Below are 11674 nucleotides of genomic sequence, written 5' to 3'. Positions count from 1 at the left end.
CATTATTAAATCCCCTCGTAAGTGAGTTACAGAAGACTGATTTTGCCTTTTCAAAATTTCCGACATCACAAAACCCAGAGATAAGAAGTTGATATGATTCTAAACGGGGTGGATAACCACCTTCAGACATGGAGTTTAAAAAGGCAAATCCAACTTCATACTGTTTTAATTTACAGCAACAATCAATAAGAGATGTGTATGTAACTTCATTAGGAGTATTTGCCACTTTCTTGCATATGTGAAAGCAATAATTTAGCTTCTTTTAACTGACCCACTCTACAGAAATCCTGCCATGAGGATATTGTAAGTGTTGATGGAAGGGTTGCATTTATTCCTAATCATCTCTTCGATAAGCTCCAATACAGAGTCCATCTCCAATATATTCCACATATCTGTGGTTTTAAGGGCATGGCCTACTTGCTTCTTCTCTAGAAGAAGTTTGAGCAATATGGATAAATGTTACATAATCAGGTTCACACGCAAAATCAATCATGTTTTTGAGAGTGAGAAAAGCATGGTCTTTCAATCCCATCCTAAGATACCCATCTAGTAATGTGTTATAAATAAATGAATTACCAGGAACTCCATCTTCTCTCATCTTTGCCATCATCTGTTCAGCCTCTTCCATCCTTCCTTCACTACAGTAAGCACGAATGAAAACAGTATAGACATAAACATCAGGTTTGCACCCGGAAGAAATCATAGAGGCCAATATCCGCTTTGCACTGTGAGAGTCTCCCTTCCTTCAACATGGCATCAATAAGAATTGTATAAGTGGCTACAGTACATATAATTCCCTTCTCCAACATATCATTCAATAACAATGTGGCTTCCTGCAATTTCTTATCTTTACACAGTCCATCAATTAAAGCACTATAGGTGTGAGAGTCTGGAAGGCAAACTTGAGAAATCATCTTATCTAGCAATGAATGGGCAATATCAATCTTTCCAGCCTTGCACAATCCATCTATTAATGCTGTATAAACCACCTGATTTACACCAATGCCTTTCTGTACAAGAGAGTCAAAGAATAAACAAGCTTCTTCAATCCTGCCAACTTTACAAAGTGCCTCAATCAAAATTGAACAAGTCCATTGGTTGGGAACCATCCCCTCTCCATACATCAAGTCAAGCAATTGAGATGCATCATCAACATGCCCTTCATCACATTGCCCCTGAATCAATGTTGTGTAAGTAACAAGGTTTGGAGCCAGCCCAGCTTCAACCATCTTGCTCAACAAGGACATCCCTTTGTGCACTTTCCTCTCCTTACAATACCCGGATATCAGCTCAGTGTAAGTCCTCACATTCGGCTTACACTCATTCTTCTCCATCAACTCCATGACACCCAAAGCAACATCAGTCTTCCCTGCCTTGCAGTAGCCATCAATCAAAGCATTGTAGGTAGCTACATTGGGGACCAATCCCTTCTCAGACATATCATTCACCATCTGTTCGGCATGTTGCATTCTACTTTCCTTACATAAACTACCAATCATCACAGTGTAAGTATGCACATCTCGGAAACACCCATCATCCTCCATCCTAGAAAACAAGTAAGAAGCCTCCCTCACTCGGCCATTCTCGCAGAGCCCATGAATCAAGACAGTGTAGGTAACCTCATTCCTTGTGCAACCTCTGAAAGGCATCAACAGGAAGACACGGCAAGCCCCATCCAAATCTCCGACCCTACAATAACCCATCACAAACGAAGTATAAGTAAACGTATCCGGACTCCATTCACCATCCAACAAATCACACAAATAAGCCTTCGCGCCATCCAAATCCCCCACTTTGCAGCAAGCGTTGATCATTGTGTTATACGTATGGTCATTCATTAAGATCTCACCTTTACGCATCTCATAGTATAAAGACCTCATCTCTTTCATCATCGAGAACCTGGCGAGCGCCATGAGCATCAAATTGAAGCAACGGATCGAGAACTCAGGTCGTGCCTTGAAGAAATCCAGAATGGAGGTGAGGTCACGTACGGAGGTGCATGATTTGATCATGGATGTGGTGATCCTTTCAAGCGGAGCTTGATACTTGGACCGGAGGAGGAGGGAGAGGAGTGCGGAGTGGGACTGGACGGAGTGGCGGAATCCAGGGCGACGGGCGAGCCAATCGAAGAAGTCAAGGGCAGTGAAGGGGTGGAGATTGGAGGACTGGAGGAGATCGGAAAAGAGGCTGGGAGTGAAGGAGGGGGAAAGGCGGCGGAGAGAAGGATTTCGATGCCAGTTGGGCAGAGAGAGGATGGAAACAAGGTCGGAAGTGATGTTAGAATCGAGGATTTGGGGATTTAGGGTTATGGTTTCGGCGAGAGGGGCGGTGGAGAGGGCAAGAGGAAGAAGGAGAGGGAAAGGTGGTTGGTGGCGTTGCTTGATCCGAGCAGTTAGTTTGAGCATCGTACGGGCTCAGAGATGTTTATAGAGGATGCATTTGGATTAGGGTTCCGGTGAGCCACCAAAACCGGCGGTGACGACGGCGCCACGGAAAGGGGAAGAAGAGGGAGGGAGAAGGAGAGAGAGCGAGAGAGGGAAGGACCGGGTTTCCATCTGATGGATGGTTTAGAGGGGTATTTTGGGAATAAAAATTATGAAAATGTATAAATTAAAAATAATAATTAGATTGGAAGGCCCATTTTAATGAGATAAAAATTGAACAAATAAAAAAGAAACTACTAAATTTCAGATTTTTTTTTTAATTTTATTATAAAGTTATAGAGAATCAACCTTTCAATTTTATTTTTTATTTATAATATAGTGGACAAATTACACACCTCCACCCAGGAGTTACCATTCTTCTCCTTGGAAGATGGTTGATGCATATTATATCTAACGGCAGAAAGGAATGCTTATTTTTTTTTTAAGGTTAAAATAACTCATTTTATAGCTAAAAACTATTTAATAAATAAAATATTATAATTATTAAAGTTCCAAATAATATTCAACCTATTTTTCACTCATGACTAACAATAATTTAACATTAAACATAATTCATAACTCACTATTTTAGAGACAAACATAATACACTATTTTATAGATGAGGCCAATTATCTGAGTAGATAAAAGAAATTTTACCATACTCTTTGCCAATTTTTATCTTCGAACCAAATACCTTAAATTATAGGAACGAACATTTATATGAAAATAATAATAAAAAAAGACAGTGTACATTTGTTTGCTGGGTTTTACACATCTCTAACATCATTAAACAACTGGTGCTCTAGAATCAGTAAGAAACCAGAGAGCACAATACAATCTATGCTGATCTCAGAAGGAGCTGGTTTAAGGTGTATTTTGGATAAATCCTGCAAAACATAGAACAAAACCAAAACATTTAAGACGAAAAATGATGGAAAAAGATGAATAATCTGAGTTCATAAAAAGACCATACTGATTTCTTTGTATCGATGAATTTATGAACTGAAATTTAATCCATGGAAAAAAAAGTAGGTTTTTTGGCTGGCATACCATTTAAAAGGCAAAGTGAGCAACCTCCTCATCTTCACCTTCATCTTCGTCTTCATCCTCTTCAGAGAACTTCACAGAATCATCTTCATCTTCATCTTCTTCCTCCTCATCTTCTTCGTCCATTGGATCAGCTATAGTTTTCTTATCCTTTAAACCAGTGCTCAGCACTACGGTTTGACCTTTAGACTCTTCCATGTCTTTCCGCAGTTTTTCCATGTTTTGTTTTCGGCGTTCAGCTTCTAGCCTCTCCTTTTCGGCCCGCCTCTTATCAAGATCAACCCTGGGAAGTTTCAGAAGTCATGTAACTAGAAACAATTTCAGAACCTAAAGAAAACTAGTTATTCTCCAAATGAGTCTTATGGTTTTGTAGTACTTGTAATTCTCCATGTACTCTTCAGCGCTGGCTTCGATTGCACTGAAGAAAGCTTCCATCCCCGTGCCAGAAACGGCTGAAACTCCCACAGATTTTAGATTTTTGTAAAACTCATCAAGGACCAAAGAGAGGCTTCTTGTCAAGGTTGATGTATAGGATGAATCGGTTTCTATAGCTGCCTGGAATGCCTCAAAATCTTCCATCCACTGTTCCCAAAAGAGGAAAATTTAAATGAGTTCTTGAGCAAAGAAAGAAAGAATTGTTCTATAAGGCAATTGGCCATAGGATATCTGAGGTTTTCAAATTTTTTTCTTCCACGGAAGGATGAAAATAATTCATAGAATTTTGTAAGTCAAGCAACCACAATTAATTGGAATCAATTGAACCAATGCAACACAAAACCACAAAGCAAAACTAAAAAATGGCATCCTATCTGAAAGACTCTCAATATAGTCATAGGTAACCACAGCTCATCTTGGTTGTGGTTCACCAACAGTTCTAAATGATCATCTTCAGATTTCATTCTCACATTCTAAATCTAAAATGTTTCGAACAAAATGTTTCACAGAAGATTTAAAAGACTAAGCTAAAGCAATATCTAAATTGCAAGAATTTGAGTCCTCTTGCAAGTGTTTTTGATATGCAGACACATAAGATACCCTAAAAATAGAATTACATTGAGAAAAGCCAAGACATAAAAGTGGAGAGATTAAAGACTAAAAATCAAACATCAATTAAGTCCTTGGCATTACTCTTACAATGTGTCCTACTAAAGTGAAATAAAAGTAATAAGAATACTATTGAGCAGTACCTCAAGCCAAAGCAATTTCAGAAAACAAAGAAACAAATAAAAATAATAACAGAACAGAGAACTGAATACCTCTAATGCAAATTCATGCTTAGCAACATCAACTTTGTTAAACACCAGGACCAAAGGCAGCCTTGTTTTGTAAAGTATACTACATGCATAGAGCATGTTGCTCATAAAAGTGACAGGATTTGCCGATCGTGGTGTATCAACAACATAAGCAATTACGGTTGGAAATGTCGAAGCAAAAGCTTCAGTGATTATAGCTCCTGAAGCAGACCAAGTAAATATCTCAATCTGACCAGGGGTGTCAACCAGCACATAGTCAAGTTGATCAGCTCGCCTCTCAATGACAGATATAACCTAAAACCACAAAATAGCAACTTTAACAATACAGACATGAGAATAAAAAGTAAAATCACATTGAAAATAAAATACTACCTCATCGAACTTGGTAGCGAATAGGTTCAATGAAGTAAGTATTCCCCCATTAGGCCCAAGGTTATACTCCTTCATCACTTCCTTATATCTAACAGTGTCTCTTATATCAATGTTAGCACCAAAAGGAAGTGTCGTGACTGCCGGGTCGAGGTTCAACACATATCCCCGGATATTCGAAGATAGTGTGTGGCAAACCAATCTATGAAGAAATGTTGTCTTTCCACTTCCTATAACACCACAATCATCACAATTTACAAAAACAGGAAGAAAAAAAAAAATCTCTCAAACCATATACACGCAAAATGAATTAAAAATCAAATTTTGATAGTGAAAATTGAACATGCCTGCCATCCCAACCACGATGATTATAACAGGTTTTCTCTTGAAAGTAATATCAGATTCAGCTATCTTCAACTTCTCCATGGTTTCACTGAGCTCCTCTTTTCCTTTCCCTTTCGACTTCAAACATTTGACAAAAAAAAATTAGAAAATAGAATAAAATCATGACAACAATAATCAACCAAATTAAAGAAAGAAAACAAGGGCGATCATAGAATCAAACTCATTACCGCACTCTTCTTCGACTCCTCCAAATCCATTCGTTCGGGACTTTCATCCACATCCATCAGAACCGACCTTGATTTCATTCAAAACAAGATGAAAAAGACATAAAAAAAAAAAGCAAAATTGAAATTTCCTCAAAAAGAAGGGTGATTAAAAATGAAAAACCACACGAGAGGGTGAGAAAAGAGAGGCCCTTGGCGCCGGATTCGCGAAGGCTCCCCACACAGCAGCAAGGGTTTGCAATCTGGGGTTTCTCCTATGCAAGGTCCAATTCCAACTCGAGGGTGGGAAATATTAATAACTATCCCAAGTGGAATATATATATATATATATAATTTATAGATATATAATAATTAAAAATTATATATATAATACCAAGATTGGTCCTTTACTTTGCTCTGTCTTCGCTTTTAATCCCTAGTTTTGAATTTGTTTTATTTTTGTTCCTCTACTATCTAGATTGGATCAATCAAGTCCAAAACCCCACCAACGTTAGTTGGGGTGTTATTTTCTGCTAACGTAGTTTTTTTCAAATTAAAATAATATTAAAAAATAATAAATTAAAAATAACTTCAAATCTTAGTGATTAAGTTTTCGGATCAAGATCCAAATACTTAATCACCATGTTTTGGAGTTAGTTTTTAATTTATTATTTTTTACTAATATTTTAATCTAAAAAAAATCTTAAGAAAAAATAACGGCCCAATTAGCACTAATGGAGTTTCGGATTTAATTGACCCAATTGAAATAGCGAGGGATAAAAAAAACAAATTTCAGACTATGGACCAAAAGAGAGAACAAAGTAGAAAGACCAATCTTAATATTATATATAAAAAAACAACAACGGCCCTTAAACTTCATTTATTTTTTTAAAATTTTTAATATACCTAAATTCCATACTATTCAAAGTTATTTTTCTTTTAATTCATTTAGGCACCAAGCAATGTAGTGATTATAATTTTTTTAGCATCTGGGGCAATCATAAAAAGTTGTAAACGTCACAAGTGATGTTTTCTAGTTTTAAATTTCTAATCTTATTTTTTAAATTTAAAAATATAAACAAACTAACCCTACATAATTGCGTCTCATTTAAGAGGAAGAAACTAAGAAATGTTATCCCATAAGATGAGATGGTGATTCTTGATTTATATATATTTTCAGCTAAATAAATTCCAGTTATAGATAATTTCAACTTTTTCCGGCCACACCGGCATATTTATTGTTAATATATAAATCATTCAAAATTAAACTATCAATCAAAATCAGAATTACATTAAATTGTGCAAAAATTACCACCACCATAACATATGATGCATATTTATTATTTATTCTTTTATTATATTAAATATAAAATTTTCTCGATTCAAAAATTAACCCAAACTTATCCATAAACCAAAAATTAAAATTGTTTATATTGCATCTAAATGAAGTGGATCAGAATGGTCACATCTAACCATTGTAAAAATATACGAAATATTATAAAATATTATGAAAAATAATAGTTTTTTTTTTGTCATATTTTTTGTTTAACATGATGTACAACAACAAAAAATTACTCCAAAATGTCATGTTTAAAGATTTCAAGTTATTAACTCTGAAAACTATAAAATGTCCACTTGAGACTATAATAGATAGTTCTTTTTGAGGAATCAGAAATATCTTTAAATGCAATAGGTCATAACCGTCATATCCAACTTGTGTGAAAATATATTGAATATCATGAAAAATGAGTGTTTTATCAATTTTTTTTTTGTCTATAATAAAAATTCCGAAAACTATAAAATAGTTAACTCCAAAGACTATAAAATGTCCATTTGGGACTTTAATGGATATATATATATATATATATATATATATATATATTTAGGAATGTCCATTTGTGATTATAATGGATATTTTTGTTTTAGAAATATGAAATGTCTTTTTGTAAAAAAGATTCAATAAGCCAGAATGGCCACATCTAATCCATATAAAATATATGGAATGTTAAGAAAAGCAAGTGTTTTCCATCAAAATTTTTTGTTTGTAATGATGTACAAGAGCAAAAAATTACCCAAAAATGTCATATTTAAAGACTTCGAATAATTAACTCCAAAAACTATAAAATGTCTATATATCATGGGACTCGAATGGATATTTATTTTGAGAAATGTCTATTTTGATCCATTGATATTTCTTTAAAGGAATCTGAAATGCCTTTTTTCTTTAAAATTGCAATAAAACAGTAATGGTTACATCTAACTCATGTGAAATATATAGAATATAATGAAAAACGAATGTTTTTATCATATTTTTTTTATGTCATGACGTACAATAACAAAAAAAATATCCAAAAATGTCATATTTAAAGATTTCAAGTAGTTAATACTGAAAACTATAAAATGGTCATTTGGGACGATAATGGATATTTCTTTTAATAAATCTAAAATATCTTTTTTTTAAAAAAAAATGCAAGAAGCTAAAATGGTCACATCTAACTCATGTGAAAATATATGAAATATCATGAAAAACAAGTGTTTTTATCATATCTTTTGTCCATCACATACTAGAACAAAAAATTACCCAAAAATATTATATTTAAATATTTCAAGTAGTTAACTCTGAAAACTATAAAATGTTCATTTATAACTAAAATGGATATTTTTTTTATGAATGTCCTTTTGGGACTATAATGGATGTTTCCTTTGAGAAATCTGAAATGTCTTTTTTTTGTTTTTAATGCAATAAGCTCAAATGGTAACATCTAACTCATGTGAAAATATATGGAATATCATGGAAAAATGAGTGTTTTTATCATATCTTTTGTCAGTGTACAAGAATAAAAAAAACCCAAAAATGTTATATTTATAGATTTCAAGTAGTTAACTCTGAAAACCATAAAATGTCCATTTCAACTCTAATGGATATTTTTTTTTTTATAATGTCCATTTGGGACTATAATGGATATTTCTTTTTAGGTATCTGAAATGATTTTTTTTATAAATGCAATAAGCCATAATGGTCATATCTAACTCATGTAAAAATATATGAAATATTATGAAAAAATAAGTTTTTTTTTTCATATATATATATATATATATATATATATATATATTGTCTGTCATGACGTAGAAGAACAAAAAAATATCAAAAAATGTTATATTTAAGTGGAAATTAATATCCATAAAAACCCCTTTCTTTTGAATACAATGATTTTTTAAAACCCCCAAGCATCTAACAGTGATTGATAGAATTAATTTGGATTTTTTTTTGGACGAAATTGTCCCTTGCGTGGGAAGTTGTGGCCAGTGTGACAAGGTTTGACTATAATGCCCTTGGGTGCAATGAGTTTCTATTTAAAACATGAGGGTTATGTTTAATATATGAGGTTTATATTTAAAATATGAAGTTCTGTTTAAAAAATAAGTTTTCTGTTTAAGAAATGAGTACATGCATTACTCTTCATACTAACCTAAATTCTTTTGTTTGTAGTTATAATGTAATCATGCTAACCTAAATTCTTTTTCCACAAACTTATTAAATTTTTAATGCAAATACCGTTATCTCCATATAATAAAAAACGACCGTCTTTATGCTTGGTTGTCTTTGTTTAAATATCGATGTTTATGTTTAATATATTGCATTTACGTTTAAAAAAGTGCTTAAATACCGTTGTTTTTATTTAAATATGTACGATTGACCAAGATTAATTGGTTTTTATACCGAGGATTAATTTGTCACGTAAATATTGGTTTTTCTGTTTAAATATCAATGTTTCTGTTTAAAAATGAGTTTGCTGTTTAAAAAAATAAGGTTTCTGTTTAAGAAATGAGTTTTCTGTTTTAAAAAATAAACTCTCTGTTTAAGAAATGAACTCTCTGTTTAAAAAATGAGTTCTCTATTTAAGAATTGAGTACATGTATTACTCTTCATGCTAACCTAAATTCTTTTTTTCCACAAACTTATTAATTTTTTAATATAAATATCGTTAACTCCATATAATAAAGAGCGACCGTCTTTATGATTGGTTGTCTTTGTTTAACTATCGATGTTTCTGTTTAATATACTGCGTTTATGTTTAAAAAAGTACTTAAATATCGTTGTTTCTATTTAAATATGTACGAGTGGGCAAGATTAATTGGTTTTTATATCCAGGATTAATTTGTCACGTAAATATTGGTTTTTCTATGTAAATATCAATGTTTCTGTTTAAAAAATGAGTTTTCTGTTTAACAAAATGAGGTTTCTGTTTAAAAAAATAAGCTCTCTGTTTAATAAATGAGTTCTCTATTTAAGAAATGAGTAAATGTATTACTCTTCATGCTAACCTAGATTCTTTTGTTTATAGTTATAAATTTGTTTGTAGTTATAATGTAATCATGCTAACCTAAATTCTTTTCCACAAACTTATTAAATTTTTAATGCAAATACCGTTATCTCCATATAATAAAGAACGAGCGTCTTTATGCTTGGTTGTCTTTGTTTAAATATCGATGTTTCTGTTTAATATATTGCATTTACGTTTAAAAAAGTGCTTAAATACCGTTGTTTTTATTTAAATATCTACGAGTGGACAAGATTAATTGGTTTTTATACCCAGGATTAATTTGTCACGTAAATATTGGTTTTTCTGTTTAAATATCAATGTTTCTGTTTAAGAAATGAGTTTTTTGTTTAAAAAAATGACGGTTTCTGTTTAAAAAATGAATTTTCTGTTTAAGAAATGAGGTTTTTGTTTAAAAAAATGAGCTCTCTGTTTAAGAAATGAGTTCTCTGTAAAGAAACTATAAAATGTCCATTTGGGACTCTAATGGATATATATTTCTTTTGAGAAATGTCCATTTTGATCTATTGATATTTTTTTAAAGGAATTTGACATGTCTTTTTTTTTTAAAAAAAAAATGCAATAAATCAAAAAAGTCACATCTAACTCATGTGAAATAATATGGAATGCAAGAAAAACTAGTGTTTCTATCATATTTTTGTTTGCCATGATGTATAAGAACAAAAAATTACTCAAAAAATGTCATATTTAAAGATTTTAAGTAGTTAATTCCGAAAACTATAAAATGCCCATTTTGAACTATAATGGATATATATATATATATATATTTATGAATGTACCTTTGGAACTATAATGGATATTTCTTTTGAGAAACTTGAAATGCATTTTTAAAAAAATTACAATAAGCTGGAATGGTCACATCTAAATCATGTGCAAATATGGAATATTATGAAAAACGAGTGTTTTTATCTTATCTTTTGTCTGTCATGACGTACAAGAACAAAAAAAATTACCAAAAATATTATATTTAAAGATTTCAAGTAATTAACTCCAAAAACTATAAAATGTCCACTTGGGACTTTAATGGATATATTTTTTTTTATAATGTCCATTTGGGAATGGATATTTTTTTTATAATGTACATTTGGGACTATAATGGATATTTCTTTTGAGATATATGAAATGGGTTTTTTTTTTAATTTAATAAATGCAATAGGCTAGAATGGTCTCATCAAACTCATGTGAAAATATATGAAATATTATAAAAAAAATAAAAAATCCTTCTCATACTTTTTTTTCTTTTTATCTATCATGGTGTATAAGGATAAAGAAAAATTATCAAAAAGCGCCATATTTAAAGATTTTAAATAGTTAACTTTAAAAACTACAAAATATCCATTTAGGACTCCCGTCACATCTAGCTCATGTCGAAATATATCAAACATTATGAAAAGTAAGAGTTTTGTTATCATTTTTGTTTTCTTGAAATAATATTTTTTAAAATACAATAAATCAATAACATCTAACTCATGTCAAAATATACTGAACATCATAGAAAATAAGTGTAGTTTTTTTTTATAAGAAAAACAGACAGTCAAAAAACCCTGCTAAATCGTCAAAGATGTACACAAGCCTCAGTGGAGCAAGTGGAGGTGAAACCCGCACACGCATAGGCGTTAAGACCACCCAGACACAACCACTGCTCACATCTCCCAGAAATATGTTCTCAATCGAGAATCAAACTCTCACCA

The 11674-nt window shown here is 31.9% G+C and overlaps 2 protein-coding genes across 3 annotated transcripts; both read right to left on the bottom strand.

Annotated features, from left to right (window-relative positions):
* Positions 1 to 88: 88 nt before the first annotated feature.
* LOC120283746 (pentatricopeptide repeat-containing protein At5g65560-like) lies at positions 89 to 2543 on the bottom strand. Its single transcript, XM_039290474.1, is given in 2 exon segments — positions 89 to 739; positions 741 to 2543. Coding segments are annotated over 2 exon segments (2004 nt in total). The 5' UTR covers positions 2406 to 2543; the 3' UTR covers positions 89 to 400.
* A 575-nt stretch (positions 2544 to 3118) lies between these two features.
* LOC120250695 (GPN-loop GTPase QQT2) lies at positions 3119 to 5959 on the bottom strand. Of its 2 annotated transcripts, none has more exons than XM_039259527.1 (8): positions 5825 to 5959; positions 5665 to 5731; positions 5440 to 5554; positions 5096 to 5322; positions 4727 to 5017; positions 3847 to 4052; positions 3474 to 3753; positions 3119 to 3310 (listed from the first exon to the last, which is right to left on the bottom strand). In XM_039259527.1, the coding sequence occupies exons 2-7, from the start codon at positions 5719 to 5721 to the stop codon at positions 3477 to 3479; spliced, it is 1173 nt and encodes a 390-aa protein (XP_039115461.1). In that variant the 5' UTR covers positions 5722 to 5731; positions 5825 to 5959; the 3' UTR covers positions 3119 to 3310; positions 3474 to 3476. The 2 variants fall into 2 exon arrangements, with proteins under 2 accessions (XP_039115461.1, XP_039115462.1); XM_039259528.1 differs by having other exon boundaries at positions 5828 to 5957.
* Between the last annotated feature and the right edge of the window lie 5715 nt (positions 5960 to 11674).

This window comes from Dioscorea cayenensis, chromosome 19 (genome assembly GCF_009730915.1).
Source record: "Dioscorea cayenensis subsp. rotundata cultivar TDr96_F1 chromosome 19, TDr96_F1_v2_PseudoChromosome.rev07_lg8_w22 25.fasta, whole genome shotgun sequence".
Lineage (NCBI taxonomy): Eukaryota > Viridiplantae > Streptophyta > Magnoliopsida > Dioscoreales > Dioscoreaceae > Dioscorea > Dioscorea cayenensis.
This window is presented reverse-complemented; position numbering and strand designations above follow the sequence as displayed.

Excerpts from the sequence above, each read along its gene's own strand:
- LOC120250695 (XM_039259527.1), bottom strand. The coding sequence starts at position 5,721 with ATGGATGTGGATGAAAGTCCCGAACGAATGGATTTGGAGGAGTCGAAG. Across the intron at positions 5,555-5,664 it reads AGGAGTCGAAGAAGAGTGCG|TCGAAAGGGAAAGGAAAAGA; the intron begins GTAATGAGTTTG and ends AAATGTTTGAAG. Across the intron at positions 4,053-4,726 it reads AGCATGAATTTGCATTAGAG|TGGATGGAAGATTTTGAGGC; the intron begins GTATTCAGTTCT and ends TTTTGGGAACAG.